The sequence below is a fragment of the Dichomitus squalens genome (genome assembly GCF_000275845.1).
Source record: "Dichomitus squalens LYAD-421 SS1 unplaced genomic scaffold DICSQscaffold_14, whole genome shotgun sequence".
NCBI classification, from domain to species: domain Eukaryota; kingdom Fungi; phylum Basidiomycota; class Agaricomycetes; order Polyporales; family Polyporaceae; genus Dichomitus; species Dichomitus squalens.
In genome coordinates, this window is record NW_006766896.1 from 349,590 (window position 1) to 365,664 (window position 16,075).

Below are 16,075 nucleotides of genomic sequence, written 5' to 3' on the forward strand. Positions count from 1 at the left end.
CTGGTTTACACAGCTTGCCTAATACAGCCGTCACAAGATATGGAACGGCACAGCCGGTTACTGCAATAACCGAGGCTGTACTACTCATGTGGTACACACACAGCTTCGCTGTGTACGCACTGCTTCTCTGTGCGACTGTGCATCCTGGGAATGTACTGTATAGTACTACGTAGCCACAGATGTACAGTAGTATATATAGGGGACCTCTGTACCCCCAATCTACAGTTCAGTTCACTCGAACATCTCCTCTCATCGCTCTAACAAGCCTCTTACAACCAACAACCCTTCTAGGTGAGTTGCAGGCTATCCGCTGTCGTTGCCACCCGTGGGAGAGGCCTTCGCCCCCCCGGGTTCAACAGCACAGACGACCCGGACTTGATGCTGCCGCGAGTACCTCCGTCGTCCACTCGTATCGCAGGGATTTGGCAGTCGAGGAGACCGACCGCGCCACAAACCGCATCTTCCACGATCGCTATCCTCGCCTGGAAGCGCATCGCAGCATTTCGCAAGCCATGACGACGATCGGCACCCTCTTCTCAACATGACCTCGCCCTGACGTCACGACGTGTACTCGACGCTGTTCAATCCAAATTCCCGAACCCGCTTGCGTCGTTTTGCGCAACTCTCCTTCTACCATCTCACCTCTGTGCCAGCTACCCATTCTCCATTCTGCACGCACAACATGGCGGCAACGGCGGCGGAGACGATGCATATGAGGAAGACGGGCGCTCAGAACATCACTGAACTCGACAAGTCGCAGCACCCGAAGGTGAAAACGGCCATCCCACAGCAGACGGTCACCATGGAGAGGCCCCCGTACAACCCCCCCTCCGAGCCGGAGGGCCTTCGCAACCCTGGTAAGCCTGCATGCATGCACCTTCACCCGGTGTCCACGCCAACGCACTCATCGAAACACATCTCGCGACGCGTACTGACCGCACGTGTCTATAGGAACCGCAAGGGCACACATCGCCGCGACGCCCGCCGCCCCCGGGGGCACCCCAGGCTGGCGCGACGAGCACGCGCACCAGACGGTGCTGCAGCAGCACGTCCTTTTCTTCGACCCCGACGGCGACGGCGTCATCTGGCCGCTCGACACCTTCTGGTGCTTCTATGCGCTCGGCTTCAACGTCTTCCTCAGCATCTTTGCCGTGTTCGTCATCCATCCGACGTTCACGTACGTGACGTGCCCCGGCTGGCTGCCCGACCCGTTTCTGAGGGTGTGGACGGGGAGCATACATAAGGGCAAGCATGGGGGCGACACGGGGGCGTATGATTCGGAGGGGCGGTTCATACCGCACAAGTGCGTACCGAGACGATATTCGCGGCGGGTTGATTGACAGACAGAATTACGCCTCGCAGATTCGAGGATTGGTTCTCCAAGTACGGCAAGGGCAAGGACGGCGTTACGCTCGGTGACGTCTTCGATGCTCATAAAGGCCAGAGGGTCATCTTTGATCCCATCGGCTGGACCGCAGAGATGCTCGAATGTGAGTGCAACTTGCTGACTTCCGCTCGACGCATGTAGAAGGTACTCACCCTCATGCTTGGTTAGGGCTTGCGACGTACGTAATGCTTTGGCCAGAGGACGGTGTCATGAAGAAAGAGGACTGTCGACGCGTCTATGATGGCAGCATCTTCTACGATATCGCGATGGAGCGCATCGGTACGACGAACCCAAGGGGACAGTGGAAGAAGAAGCCGAACGATTGGGCCTGGTAGGCCGCCAGAGAAACGCATATATTCATCATAATTCCTACAATTTCTCCGCTCTGCCGAATGTATAGGATTCGAGCTACAGAAGAGTAATTAGTCTGAATTCTGTGTACATGATCCCCCGAATTGGAGTAATCACCCAGATAGCTGTTCTAATCCAAAATGTAATCGCGCCGGACAACCGCCTACTCTCCCGGTGGCCCAATCGGTTCAGCTATCTCGTGTCCATCCACGTTGTCATCCTCGCTCATGCTCAAGTTGCCCTCCTGCACAAGGTAGTCATCCACCGAGATGGAGGCCCCAAGTGAACCAATGGCGTGCTCGAAAACCAGGGAGTGGTTCACGTTCGTTGATTGCATTCGTGACGACGATGTGGCGTCCATGGCCCGCATACTTGCGGACTGCAAGTGGAGCAGGAAGCGTGAGACGAGGACGGCGGTCAACCTGGGTTGTATTAGCAGGTCAGTGAGAGCACCAGTATCCAGGGAGAAAGATCCTGAGGTTCGCGTACGGGATTGTGAAGTTTGCTATCTCGCTAGTAGCTTGCAATGCAATTATATCAAACTGTAATCCCAGGAGTGAATCAGTGTGCTTGCCAAGGTAAGGTATGATTTACCGAAACAATCGTCAACGCTAGATGCAGAGAGTTCAGAATGGCTAGAATCCTGAACACGCTGGAGGTGAGAAGTGATCTTATTCATTGGAACACAATGCAGCTCACAGGAAATACACCAAGCCTAAATGTGGGACTCATTAGCACTGCTAGCAATGGCTGATGCATGGAGGTCAGCACTCGCCATCTATCAAGAGGACGCCAGCAAGAGAGCCCTGTCGGACTCCCAGAGTGTGAATGCTGTGAGGTCGTGCAAGTGCGAACCAAGTGACGCTGGCAGCAAGGCAGTCCGCTGCGATCAGGCACGATCGGGACACAATGGTCACTGACATGATCATTCAGCAGGATTAGCGAAGATCGCTCGTGACAGTCGCTTACGCCTGAGCAAGATACAATGAGGGTTAGTACGGATATGCGTATACATCCTAACAGTGTGCACTGACTTCTTGTCGAGACCCTCCGGTTCGTGTCCAATGGCAGAACAGCCAAATGGCGGCATGTTCCCGCCAGTGAGTCCGAAGCCGAATTGGGCCTGTTGGCAATGATTCAGAGCTTGACGGACAATAACTGATGCGCTGCGAGAACCCTTACGAAATTGACCCCAAAAGGTACCATGGCAAGGACGAAGGTGATGGAGCATAAAGGGATGCTCTTTCGGAGTGCATAAACACGAATTGCTGCAAAGGCTAGGAGGTCCTGAGTAGGCTGACTGTACACGTTGAATGCATAATGAGCATAGCGCACCTGCCACGATTAGGAATAATGTATAGAGAACCGCAGAAGATCCTTGTACGGACAATTTACAGCTTCACGAGGGCGGCCGTTTTGAGTCAGTTTTTGAATTCGTGCCGAGGAACGAGCCTATGAAATCAACTCACCTCTGGTGGTCACATAGCTCTTCTGCATCAGTGTAAAATACGGCAAAGTAACAATGCCTACCTCGTCTGATATGCTCAGTAGGGTCCCGAGATTCCAAACAAGGTATAGTATAGTCAGGTACTTGTTCAGCCAGAACAGGATGGCTGCCCCAGTCAATTTGCGCCCCCAGAAACACCGTACTTCTTCTCCCGTGGTGAGTATCGCATCGTAGAGAAAGATCACTTCCAAAAAAAGTGTCGATCAGCATATCACTGGGATGTAGCTGAGTCCGCATACCTGCCCCTGCAATGAAGCAGTCATTCTGCGCAACGCTATGGCATTGAAAGAATTTTCAGTGTCCGCGCTTCTAGTCTGAGACGCGTAGATGTATAACATACAAAGTGCTGTATTCAGCGACGAATTGGCTGATTTGAGAAGAAGCCATGACAGTAAGGAACCAGGATGGCTACGCGTTGGCGGTGGGAGGCTATCCACTTGGAGCAACGGTGTTGGGATACTTGTAGGCGACCTCCTAAGTGACTAAAACCTGCTCCTTATCTTCCGGCGTCGAGATTGATGATTCTTCCACCGACGAATTATAGTTTCATTGACAGCCAGGCACTGATACGTTTCAAATCAACTCTGGGCGTCCTTCATTTGACTCAATTGACCTCGCAAGGCGGTGTGTACATGCGTCTGTCCGCACCTGCCGGAGCGCGTCACGTACCGCTAATCCGATGCCTTGCTCCGCGTTGATTGTCTATCAAGATGGTCCATGACGAGAGGCTCCTAGCTCTTGTATCAGGCTCTCATCATCGCCTACAACGCGCAAGTAGACTCAACGACTGTACGGCAGCAGTGCGGTTGTGCTGACGCTAGAGATGACACCATTTGAGATACGAAAATTGATATGGTTATCCTAGACTCCAACCTCAGGGCTGACAATTATCTGCGGGGAGGGAACATCATCCATACGTGGGAATACACGCATGATAGGGTAGACCGCTAGATTAACAAGCGAATGTACAAGACAGCGATGGGGGAGAGGCGGCCGCGCGCGTGAATCAAACTGCGCAGGACAAGTCCCAAAGCGCAGGACAGCACAAAAGGACGCTGACAAGCGATGGGGTAAGTACGAAAGAGACACGCGTACTTCACTGCATGACTTTCTCCTCTCATCTCTCCGTCGCCTTCGGGTAGCCTTGATCTGGGAAACCATGCAGCGCCGCAGTAGGCGCGTTCTCCCCGTCGATGTCACGGGCATGATGAGCTCCTGCGAAAACGCTGGCGTACGCGCGTCTCTTCGCATCTTTGCGTAGCAAGACATGACGCACCGTCATGATGAACTCGTCATGCAGGAACAGCCTCGACATGAGGCTGAGGTTTTCGCTCTACTGTCCAAGGATCATGGCCGCAGTCCCGAGGGGAACTTGCCCTTCACCTCTCAATCGTCCTTCAAGATTGCCTGTACGACCTCCGGATGGAACGATGCTGCGAGTCATACTCTGACGCCGACACGGCAAAGTCAGGCCCAAGCATAAGTGCACACGCACATATCGCCATAGGGGAAGAACCCGACGTTGACGGCAGGCGCTGCGCATGACCGCAACACCGAACACTGACCGCAACACCGAACACTGACCGCAACACCGAACACTGACCGCAACACCGAACACTGACACCCTAATCTGACTCCTCTTGCGCTTCTTCGCGCGCGAGGATTGATCATGCAATCGACCAAGGCGGGGAAGACTTGGGACGCGACAGACTAGGGGGTCACATGACTGCGCTATACGTGACGGCTACCCTGCACGAAGCACGAAGGAGTGCACGCTCGCCTTGTGCTAGTTCACGGTCGTGGATCGACGGGTCGCCCGTATCGTAGTGCCGGAGCGCAAGGTGCCGCTACCTACATAACGCGTTAGCAACGTACTCGACTGTTTCGATAGAGTGATACAGTTCATGGCAGGTATACATGCCGCAGCGAACGCATGAATGGTCTTTCCGGGCGGTTTGCGCAAGGTGGACTATCCATTGAGCGCTCCGCTTACCAGCAACATGCGCAGCTTCGCGGCAAACGTTTGCAGTGAGACAGCGTGCAAGCCCAGGACGTTGCTAAGATGTGCGCACCGTCATTCGTTGCCAGCCGATTGTCCCCGAGATAGACTCCAGCGAGTGTAGGCTCGCGGCCCCTTCCCCAATTCCGTCACTCGTAGTGGGCCGACGTCCAACACGGTCATACATGCAGGACCAGTCGCAGATTCGGAAACGTTCACCCGCTATTCATGAGCTCACTGACCTCGTGTCTGAAGGTGCCCGCAGACCGAGTGTGCAGAAGGAGGTCGTGATAGGAGGAAGGCGCATCAGCGGCGGTAGTCGTTGTCGACTTGAGCTCGGTGTCCATGGATGCTGCCATTGCGGCAGACGATAAGGCTCCATAGAGGCATGATAATCGGGATGTTGGAGGGTAGGGCGCGGGGAGGAATATCAATGACAATTTGCGAACGTAGGCGAGGATGGTACTGGCGGTGGACCGGTGTTATGTTGAGAATGAGCTGGAGCGTCTCGAATCGCGCTTGCCCATAGGTCCGTCCCGGGCCGGATTTCCCGGCGACTGTTCCTAATACTTAGCGCCAGCTCAGGCGCGGCTAGACGACACTTACGGTTCTTTGCCCTCCCCCTTGTCCGTACTCGTCTCACCTGCACCTGCTCTGGGACCCCGCCAATGTGCATGTCAGCATCATGAGCTAGTGCCATACCATTGTGCTAAGGTCCCGCTGTGACGTCCTGCAGTGGTTCCCCATCCTACAAAAAACGGACATCGCCCGAACAAGGAAGTTCAAGGTGAACAGCGTCGACGATGTACTACTACTAGAGTGGCACTACTGCACCTTAGAGCGGCTCGATCCGTCTACGTTGACGTCCTCCGATTTCTCTATACATCTTCCGGATTGCGGACGCGGCATTGAGGTTGTCGTGCTGACCTGGAGGATACACCACGGTGCATGCTCCCGGGCGTCTCGCCTGGGACCTCTTGTCCCTGCTCAAGGTATCTATATCACTTTCTGTGCTCAAGTCTGATATCGTCCCGACGCGAACCGCGAACTTGCCTCACGAATATCGTGGAAGTGGCGTATGGCACTAAGGTGCCGATGCGCTGTCCTTCAAATCAAATGTAAGATGGCGGCAACGGTGGCGGAGAGGATGCATATGAGGAAGACAGGCACTCGTCCCAGCGCGGACCTCGCCGAGTCGCAGCACCACAAGGTGCAGATGGCCATCCCACAGCAGATGGGCATCATAGAGAGGCCCATGTACGACCATTGTCGATCCTGGTAGGCTTGCACTCGTTGATGTGAGTGTGACTGTGATGCTCCCGGGCCAGTTCCCACCCTCTGTCCATGCCAATGCACTCATTGAAATACATCGCGCGACGCGTACTTACCGCACGCGTTCATAGGAACCGCAAGGGCACACATTGCCGCGACGCCCGCCACCCCCGGGGGCACCCCAGGCTGGCACGACGAGCATGCGCACCAGACGGTGCTGCAGCAGCACGTCGTCTTCTTCGACCCCGACGGCGACGGCGTCATCTGGCCCCTCGACACATTCTGGTGTTTCTACGCGCATGGCCTCAACTTCTTCCTCCTCGGCAGTGTCTTCGCCGTGTTCGTTATCCGCCCCACATCCACGTAAGTGACATGCCCCGGGTAGCTTCCCGGCCCGTTCTTGCGTGGGTGGACGCGCAGTATACCGCAGTGGAAACGGCGCTACGGGGGCGTATAACTCGGTGGGCCTATTCACACCTCCAAAGTACGTAGCACGTCTGTCTTTGCCGAGATGGATGGCGGACAAACTGACAGAATGACGTGTCGCAGGTTCGAGGATTGATTCTCCAAGAACGGCAAGGGCAAGGATGGCGTAACACACGGTGGCGTCCTCGACGCTCACAAAAGCCAGAGGGCTAGCTTTGACTCCATCGGATGGACGGCAGATATGCTCGAAAGTGAGTGAAGGTGTTATACACTGACCTCTACTCTACGAATACTGAAGGTATTCACCATCATAACTTGGGTAGGGTTTTCGACGTACGTCATGCTGTGGTCGGCGGCTGGTGTCATGATGAAGGAAGCTGCCGGCGCGTCTATGATGGCGGTGTCTTCTGCGACATCGCGGTCAAACGGATTGGTACGACGAACCCCAGGGGTCAGTGGAAGGAGAGGCCAAGCGATCGGGCATGGTAAGGGGCTGCAGATAGACATTCGCCGTCTGCGTGGTTCGATGCAGTGTATAAGCACCTTTGGACGCGGAGCGGCTCGTATCGAATCCGCTACTGTACATATATTCCTCGCGTCAGTCTCGTCACTTCCCTATAGCTAGATCCCGACATTATTCGTCCAAGATAACACTACTCCGGCGATGTCTGATCGTAGCCTCCTCCTGCAGCCATGTCGATATCTTCACTCTCATCCGCATCGACCTCTTGTTCAACATTATAATCATCGGCCGTGATCGACGCTGCGAGTGACCCGACAACTCGCTCGAAAGTGATAGAGCGATCGGGATCTGGGGCCGACGAAGCCTGCGAAGAGGACAAGGAACCGACAGCCCGGAGACTGGCTGACTGCAGGTGTAATAGAAACCGTGAAAGCAGAATAGCAGATATCCTGGTTTTGATACGCAATTGCACGATGTATGTCAGATAGAAAAACAAGACCAGGTAAGTGATTGTCACACATACGGAACTGTGAAGTCTCCCACGACGCTAGTAGGCTGCAGTGCTCCTATTTCGAGCTGTAGTGTTTAGGTCGCCAAAAATATCTGTGTCATTAATGGAGAACACAGGTTTACCGAAAGCAATGTAAACGCCAAATGCAAACAATTGAGGACCACCAGAGTCCTATATTGGCAAATTGTGAGCAATGACACGCTTCGATGATCCCCGCTGAGGCTCACGCGAAGTAAATTGTACCTGGGTGAATCTATCAGCAGTGATGCAAGGAGAATTCCATTTGGGCCCAATCTCACCATCGACTAGAAAAACACTGGAAAGAGTTCCCTTTGGCCGAACCATATGGAGGATGCTGCGGGATCGGTCCAGCGTGAACCATGTTGCAGTAATAGCGAGGCAGTCCGCTGCAATCACGCATGAGCGCGTGACGATTGTTACTGGTTCAAGCATCAACTAGGAGGAGCAGACATATGCATTTCTATCCCCTCACATCTAGGAAACATGAAATTGCAGTCAGTATGCAGACGGTAGCGACACTTAGAGAGAACCTACTTCTTTCCAAGGTCAACGGACACAGTATCCACTGCCTGACAACCAAATGGAGAGATGTTCTCCCCTGTGAGTCCAAAACGAAAGAATGTCTATCAACGTGTCGATTATTATCGACTTGGACACGTGAGTTATCAAAACTTACAAAATTGGTTCCAATAGGCACCATGGATAGGATGAAGGTGATGGAGCCTAGAAGTAAGCTCTTTCGGAGGGCATATACGCGCATCGCTGTGAACACTAGGCGGCGAGAGTAGATATACTTCTTGGAATCGAAACAAGGAGAGTATCTCACCTGCTATGACTAGGAAGAGCAGGTAGTCTACCGCGACATCCCCTCTAACAGAAATCTTACAGCTACACACGAATGATCGGCTCTGGCCCCTGAAATGAAGACACATGAGGTGGTTCCAGCTCACCTCTAGTAGAGCCCCAGATTACATCAGTGTAGTTTGACGGTGGCTAGTGGGATAGAAAATACCTCGTCTGATATATTGTGACTGGTCGCAAGGTTCCAGACCATGTAAAGCATCGTCATGTACTTATTCAGCCAGAAGAGAATGGTGGCTCCTGTCACTCTTCGGCCCCAGAAATACGTTACTTCTTGTCCGGTAGTTAATACTGCGTCGTATAGGAAAACCACTGCGTTAGGGTGCTGTCAGCAATTTGTACTTGGGAACTCGTGTAAGGAGCCACGAGTCATTTGACTCACCTGCTCCGGCGAATATGCAGTAGTTATCGAGTATACTATGTCATGGGCATGACAGTCAGAAGCAACATGTTGAAGTGGGAAGGAGGCATAACATACAAGCTGGAATACTCAGAGATACGCTGTTGGTCTTGGGAAGAATCCATGAGGACGAGGGGCTAGAATTGCTACGCAAAGGTTTGTGGGAAGGCTCCAAGGGAAAACAAGTCGGAGTAGGCAGTTATATATTGTCTGGTAATCTCTGAGCAGACCCGGCTCAATTCAAGGCTTGAGATGCTCATCATGCCAAATCAACGTCTATTTGTGTCATGATAGCATCTGTCGACGATCGGACACTGCCCAAACCTAATTCAACGACGTGAATTTGCAATGATGATGATGAAGAAGAGCTGAGTTTGAACTGTACTTCTATAGTAGTCGTATGGATACGCAAGTCTCAACTGAACAGTCCTCAAGATACGTCAATAGTTCTAGTACACATCTGTTAGCGTGCAGCCTAAGTCTTGTGAGCGCTCGGACGACACTATGGTCACCCTTGAAAATTTGAATGTGTGTCACCTGAGGTGATCTAGGGCTCGCGTCCCTTTTTATGAACAAGTCTCGGTGGCGGATTACAGTTTGCCTTCTCTTGAATGGTTCCGTGTTGTATTACATTGAAACTGAGCCCGAGTCTCATGAGACCCCTGACACCTCTCGCTTCCTGCAAAAAATTGCCGAAAAGGGAGTACCGTAGTGAGCTCGTAACCTATCGGCAGTTAGCACGAACTATCATAGAAGCCTCTTTGAGTCACCCGAATCGCGAAGCCCAACTGAATCCGCCTGCAACCGCATGGTCAGAGATGCAGAGTTAGGCCATGATATGATACCCCCGATATTTCGAGGCCTCTGCTGCCATATCGGTCCGCTGTAAAGACCGTATCCTATGCAAATGAATTGCCTCAATGGGTACATAGAAGGCTCGGGAGCGCTTGTGTATCTAGAGCGCGACGCAAGAACGTACACGGCATAACATTTGGTAGGCAACTCGTCTCTACTTAAAAAAACTCATAGCGGTAGGAGAATACTGTAACATGTGGGTGGTACTCACGAATTTGTGATAAGCTTCGGCGAGTATTTGCATGCAGCTCTGTAGCTTCCGTCAGATAGACGGCGTCACGCGCACCGGATTATCTCCTTTGGGAACGTATTGCTCAACATTAGGGGAACTACTCAAGGAAGGATACTTCCGTTCTCTCTCTCATAGTATCCAGAGATGGATAGCGATATGTCTGGCTACCCGATGTCCGAAGCCTCATGACCACAGATAAGGTGGTCATTATCTTTTGCGCGGAGGCGCACTTGCAGGAGTTGAACGAGTATCCTGCCATGTTTCGTTTAGAACCTATGTCCCGCGCGAACCACCTTCCGAATCACCTTCGGAATAAGGATGGATCATGCAATAGACTTGGGCGACGAAGACTCGGGACACGACGGACTAGGCTCGGTTGCCTCGGGCGACCAGAAACGAGACCATCGAGACCGGCGCACCCTCTCCCAGGACACGCATATATGTCCACTATTAGCGCAGAGAGTACGCACTTGTAGACAAAGGAAAGCACGACTCGAACGGCATAGCGTGCAGAACGTACTTGTTCAGGAGGGCCAAGTCTGTGCTATCCGTGGCGGCTCCTTTTTCTGCACGAAGGGATTTATACTCACCTTATGCTAGTTCAAGGTCGTGGATCGACGGGTCGCCTGTGTCGTAGTGCCGGGATGTAAGATACCGCTACCTGAGTACATGCGTTAGCAACGTACTCGACGGTTTCAGTGTTGAGTGATAGATTTCATGGCGGGTACGAATGGTTACATGCCGTACCAAACTCATATTGAAGGCATGAGTGGTCTTCCCAGGCAATTTGCGCAGGGTGGTCGTCTGCTTACCGGCGGCATGCGCAGCTTCACGGCAGACGTTTGCAGTAGGACAGCGTGCAAGCCCACGACGTTGCAAAAATGTGCTTACAGTCATTCTTCGCCTGCCCTTGTCCACGGGACAGACTCCAGCGAGTGCAGGGTCGTCCCCTTCCCCAATTTCGTCACTCGTAGTGGACCGAAGTCCAGTACGGGGGATCCATGCAGAAGCAGTTGCAGATTCGGAGACGTTCGCTCGCTATTCATGTGCGGGCGGAGACACCGTCGATAAGTGTTGGGTTATTGGGAAAGGGGAAGATGTTCCTGAGGAAATGCGAGAACGCAAACAAGGACAGTACCAGCGGTGGTGTGTTCGAAATTAGAGCTGCAGCGCTAGCGTCTACATAGGAGCGCGCTAGGCCCGGGCCAGATTCCCGGGCCATCCGATTCTTCCTACTTAGCGCCAGCTCAGGTGCAGCCTAGGGTATGGTTAGAAAAGGATTCGGTTTTGAACTAGGGTATGGTTAGAAAAGGATTCGGTTTTGAACAGAGAGTTATGAACAGGCGCTCGAAGCAGGCCGCTTCTAACCAGGATTAATAACTGTTATTAACTCTTGTGTTATTAACTGTTAAGAACATTTTCTAACACCGCCGTGGTTTATTAACAGTCGTATCCCATCGATGATCGCCATGCCAATGCGTCCCTTCTCCCTCCAGTATCTTGCTAGGCTTGCCATCTGCTACACTATCATCATCGGAATCCTTGTCTCCATTATCCGGGTTGCAAAAAAGCATGTGCAAGGCATTCCTGAAGAATTGCTCGTCATCAGCTTCTTCTTGCTTGTCTTCTCGGCGCTGGACCTCGGATCAAGGTTAACGTCCATATCTAGTTGCATATGATGTTAGTATATTTTGCTTATCAGCAAAGTCTTAGACTAGTGCTTCACGGAGATTTTTGGCAGTGTGTGGTTCCAGCTCAAACACCTATGTATTGCCTCCATCTGGACTCTTGAACAATATATAACCGGGCTGATAGACCCCTGGGCTTTTGAACCGTTAATTAACATGTTAATAACCTGTTAATAAACCCCGGGTTCATTATTTGGACTTTCAAACTTTACCCTAGTGCAGCCAGACGAGGTGATTCTTCGCTCTCCCCCTTGTCCATGCTCGTCTCACCTCCACCTGCTCTGGGACTGCCAGTGCGCCAATGTGCATGTAACCGTCAACGTTCAAGACGGACAGCGTCGACGTCGAAGATGTGATATTGGAGTGGAACTACCGCACCCTGGAGCGGCTCGAGCCCTCTACATCGCTGTCCTCCGATCTCTCTTCATCTCTCCGGAGACTGGCATTGAGATTGTCATGCTGATCTGGAGGGTACACTGTAGTGCGTGCTTAGTATCTCGCCGTGGACCCCTTAACTCTGCGCAAGGTATCGATGCCCCTCTCTGCGCTCAAATCTGGTTTCGTTCTGACTCAGAGAGTGGGCTTGTTTCACGAACATCGTGGAAGTAATATATGACATCAAGGGGCTCCCTGAAGATGATTCGTTCATCGAGCTTGCAGAAGCTGGTCAGGAAGCCGTGAGCAAGTGCGCGATTGGCTTCTACCTCGTCGAACTCTGGCTTATCCGCGCGTGCAGTTTCAGACGCAAGTGTTTCCTGCGACGCTCAGTTGATAGTCAGATACGTACCTGCTTGGTTACCTGGCGCGGGTTTCAATCGGCAGGCCGCCGTATGGGCACGAAGCTGCCACCCGTCGGCTTCATGTCCCATATGCAGACTCCACAGAGCGCCATGTCCGTATCGACATTCTTCTCTGCAGGCTGTGCATCTGTGTCTATACATAGGAGTCAGGAATGGCAGTGTATGGAAGGCTTGCGTCTTTTCCTCATAATAAGCTCTTGAGACCTTTCGCGCAAGCTGCGCGAGGATGACGTATATCACGCCTTCCATCTCGAGAAAGACTCCATAGTCATAGTCAACATCTGGTAAGCAGATAGCCCGTAATCGTATGAAAACGATACATTTGACACCAGTACGTGCTTTTAGGTCAATCCTTCATGATGAGACGATATATCCTCGGCCAGAAATATTCGAAACAGAGCGATTCCTCATGGACGACGGCTTCGATCCAGATATCCTCGACCCACAAGATGTCGCGTTTGGTTATGGCCGCCGCATTTGTCCCGGAAGGTACATGGCGTACGCTACCATGTAGATCGCGATGTCCATCGTTCTCATCTGTGCCGCGATTGGTCTTGCACAGGACAGCGCGGGGAGGGAAAGTCTAGTCAAGTAGGACTATGTCAGTGCTTTCCTCACGTAAGTACCTTTGGCACTCAGCTTAGTCCCCCGCTTTCGTCGATACTGACTTGCTCTCAATGATGTAGAGAGCCGCGGCCGTTCCCTTGTCATGTTCGCTACCTTTCAAATAGACATAGAGAGATGCTGGATCAAATATACTAGCTCATGCCGTTCGTTGGCGTATGTATGGGTATCATTGCATCGTGTATTGGCACAACCAGCGATCAGCATGCCAAGTCAACCCGATGCGCCACATCCGACAGTTGATTCAATGTTCAAGCCTGCAGCGTTTGGACAAAAGTAGTCGCTTGCGTTCAAAGCAAGTACCACTTACTGCAGTTACGGTGCTGGCGCCATCATCAGGCATGCTTTGGCGCTTGTGGCGGAGCACCGCCCCGGGAAGACATTTAATTTATTGCACAGGATGAGAGCACACCCGTTGCCGGTGCGAGCTTCTTAAACAGATCGCAGCGACATGCAAAGCCGACTGATTCCGAGAGCTTACCTACGTGTCCAACACCTGCAGCTTACGCTCAAGATCTAAGTTGGCCAGAATGCGGTGAGGGTTCCATCGAGTCCTCGGAGGAACATTCAATCTAAATCCTGTAACACAGGGTGAAATTGCTGCGATTGTATACTCTGGGCGGGTGGAAGAGCCGGACGATGTCTTCGGTCAACCCTGAGACGCAAGCCATGGAGACAAGGGACAAAGTCGGACTGCTGGACTCAGAAACTACCGACCCGCGCATCGCCCACCGGAGTCTCATCAACGACATGTTGCCCACAGAAATATTCGACGAGATGTTTGGTATTCTCCAAGATGCCGGCTGGTCGTTGTCAGCGTGCACCCGGGTCTGCAAGCTGTGGCGTCATCTCTCTTACCGCCGGTTGTTCTCTGCAGTCATGGTCAGGGGAGAAAGCAAACAATTCGCCCATTTCTGTGCTACCCACCCTCAGCTTGCGAGCTGCATCCAGGAGCTGCGCTGCCATAGGTTCTCGGTCCCCACCCAGCGCTCTCTCACCGATTTCATCGCCCTCATATCAATATTGCCCTCCCTAACCAACCTACACACGCTTCACATCACTGGTTCTCTCCACAGAGAGCCGTGGACACTCGCGATCGCGAGACGGCCTCCAATCCAACTGAAGAAGCTAGTGCTCCATCTTTGCGCCGGCATCTCGTCCGTCCTCTCGTTCCTGCTCACCGCGTTCGATGTGCACTGCCTGGAGCTCGTCAACTTGCAAGACCCCAAGCCTGTTTCGCTGGTCGGTCTCTACAGGCAGACGTTCGAGCTCTCGCAGCTGATCATCAACGACAATGTGCGCTCGCCCGGCGTATGGTACGGTCTCCTAGAGCGAGTGCTCAACCCGGGGACCTTGAGGGCACTCGCGGTAGGCTGCAGCACCACGGACGACCTTCGGGAGCTGTGCACCTTTCTGTCCTCCACGCCCGCTCCGAACCTACATAATATCAGCGTCGACGTCAACCCGTTCAAGCTGTGGGATCTTCAGGGTGAGCGGCAGGGTCACATGCGCGCGTACAGCCCTGATACAAGTGTTAATTTTTTACCTTCCCTTACACGACAGGTCAAACGTTCGCCGGCCTCGGGTCCGCGCTCGCAAAATGTCGCGCGCTCGAGTACCTCTCCATCGGCATCAAGGACAACGGCGGCGTCCGCACCTCACGAACGGCCTTCTTCTCGCCCATCCTCGCGCCGATCAGCGCGCAGCGCTCCCCCCCACCTCTCCGCGCGATCGGGATTCGTGTGTGGACGAGGATGCCTGTCGAATTTCTGGCATTGGACGACCCGCGCTCCCCCGCGCGGTCTCTGGACTTCGACAGCCTCGACAAGCTGCTCTCCGCTCCTGCCGGGAATTTTGCTCGTCTCGAGAGCGTCACGCTGGAAATCGTGGCGGACAACTCGGCGTGGGGCATGCAGCCAGAGGTCACCCTTCACAAGGGCATGCTCCGCCGAATCCGAGAAGCTGGCTTGCTGCGGTTCGTGTACAGCCCCAAGGCTGATTGGTACTCGGAGAACGGTGAGTGTCCAAAACACGGGTAGATGCCTCACGTTTGTACGCTGACCGGCGTGATGATTTTTAGCGGAAATATTCGTTCCGCACAGCCCGCATGGTGCGGCCTAGAGTGAGCATCGAATACCTCGGCCTTTCTTTGCTATGCAGACCCATTGCTTTTGATAATACCTTGGTATTGGTACTACGGTTTACGGCGGACATTGCATCCATGGGAGAACAGTTGGCTGCGACTAATAATACCAGGCAGGCTGTCGGAGATGCAGGCGATGCAATACAGTGTAGGATCTGGTAAACCCTATGTGGCCCGGGCATCCTATCGACAGGCTGCTATGATTTCCCATTCGTCGTTCCCAGGCGTGAAGCACGAGCGTACTGCGCGACGGACATGTGAGTTACGATATGGTGTTATTAACGTGCATGTAGTTATACCAAACGGAGATGTGGCATACGACGAAATCCCCTGCAGCACACTGGTCTCTCTGGCTGCCCTCAATGTATCTGAGTCGCTAATCCCTCTGCACCTCAGTGGCTTCGTCTGCTTGATCTGGGCTATCAATGTTTCCCGAAGTGGTGTCGAAGTCGCCCTCCTCTTCTCCAAAATCGTCAGCTGTGATGCGAGTTCCAAGTGATCCGACCACTCGCTCATACAATGCAGAGCGGTCGAG

General features: G+C 53.0%; 7 protein-coding genes across 7 annotated transcripts; 5 read left to right on the forward strand and 2 right to left on the reverse strand.

Moving 5' to 3' along the window:
- Window positions 1-712: 712 nt before the first annotated feature.
- DICSQDRAFT_105900 (Caleosin-domain-containing protein) lies at window positions 713-1,832 on the forward strand (the record flags this gene model as incomplete). The annotated part of the gene is made up of 4 exons (XM_007365773.1): window positions 713-857; window positions 952-1,303; window positions 1,363-1,490; window positions 1,556-1,832. 4 exons carry the CDS (start codon window positions 713-715, stop codon window positions 1,720-1,722), a joined length of 792 nt encoding a protein of 263 aa, XP_007365835.1. The 3' UTR covers window positions 1,723-1,832.
- A 69-nt stretch (window positions 1,833-1,901) lies between these two features.
- On the reverse strand, window positions 1,902-2,944 carry DICSQDRAFT_170151 (uncharacterized protein; the record flags this gene model as incomplete). Its single annotated transcript, XM_007365774.1, has 3 exons — window positions 1,902-2,160; window positions 2,773-2,861; window positions 2,921-2,944. The coding sequence occupies 3 exons, from the start codon at window positions 2,942-2,944 to the stop codon at window positions 1,902-1,904; spliced, it is 372 nt and encodes a 123-aa protein (XP_007365836.1).
- A 3,702-nt stretch (window positions 2,945-6,646) lies between these two features.
- Window positions 6,647-6,883, forward strand: DICSQDRAFT_60593 (uncharacterized protein; the record flags this gene model as incomplete). The annotated part of the gene is made up of 1 exon (XM_007365775.1): window positions 6,647-6,883. A coding segment is annotated over one exon (237 nt), but the record flags the coding sequence as incomplete, so codon positions are not given.
- A 2,090-nt stretch (window positions 6,884-8,973) lies between these two features.
- Window positions 8,974-9,217, reverse strand: DICSQDRAFT_37519 (uncharacterized protein; the record flags this gene model as incomplete). The annotated part of the gene is made up of 2 exons (XM_007365776.1): window positions 8,974-9,110; window positions 9,181-9,217. Coding segments are annotated over 2 exons (174 nt in total), but the record flags the coding sequence as incomplete, so codon positions are not given.
- A 3,757-nt stretch (window positions 9,218-12,974) lies between these two features.
- DICSQDRAFT_60597 (cytochrome P450) lies at window positions 12,975-13,287 on the forward strand (the record flags this gene model as incomplete). The annotated part of the gene is made up of 2 exons (XM_007365777.1): window positions 12,975-13,057; window positions 13,119-13,287. Coding segments are annotated over 2 exons (252 nt in total), but the record flags the coding sequence as incomplete, so codon positions are not given.
- Window positions 13,288-13,888: 601 nt separating this feature from the next.
- Window positions 13,889-14,886, forward strand: DICSQDRAFT_180683 (uncharacterized protein; the record flags this gene model as incomplete). The annotated part of the gene is made up of 2 exons (XM_007365778.1): window positions 13,889-13,932; window positions 13,988-14,886. Coding segments are annotated over exons 1-2 (903 nt in total), but the record flags the coding sequence as incomplete, so codon positions are not given.
- A 202-nt stretch (window positions 14,887-15,088) lies between these two features.
- On the forward strand, window positions 15,089-15,775 carry DICSQDRAFT_136592 (uncharacterized protein). The gene is made up of 2 exons (XM_007365779.1): window positions 15,089-15,413; window positions 15,478-15,775. The coding sequence occupies exons 1-2, from the start codon at window positions 15,152-15,154 to the stop codon at window positions 15,516-15,518; spliced, it is 303 nt and encodes a 100-aa protein (XP_007365841.1). The 5' UTR covers window positions 15,089-15,151; the 3' UTR covers window positions 15,519-15,775.
- The last annotated feature ends 300 nt before the right edge of the window (window positions 15,776-16,075 follow it).

Coding starts and splice junctions, on each gene's coding strand:
- DICSQDRAFT_136592 (XM_007365779.1), top strand. CDS start 15,152: ATGCCTGTCGAATTTCTGGCATTGGACGACCCGCGCTCCCCCGCGCGG. Junction 15,414..15,477: donor TGATTGGTACTCGGAGAACG/GTGAGTGTCCAA, acceptor GATGATTTTTAG/CGGAAATATTCGTTCCGCAC.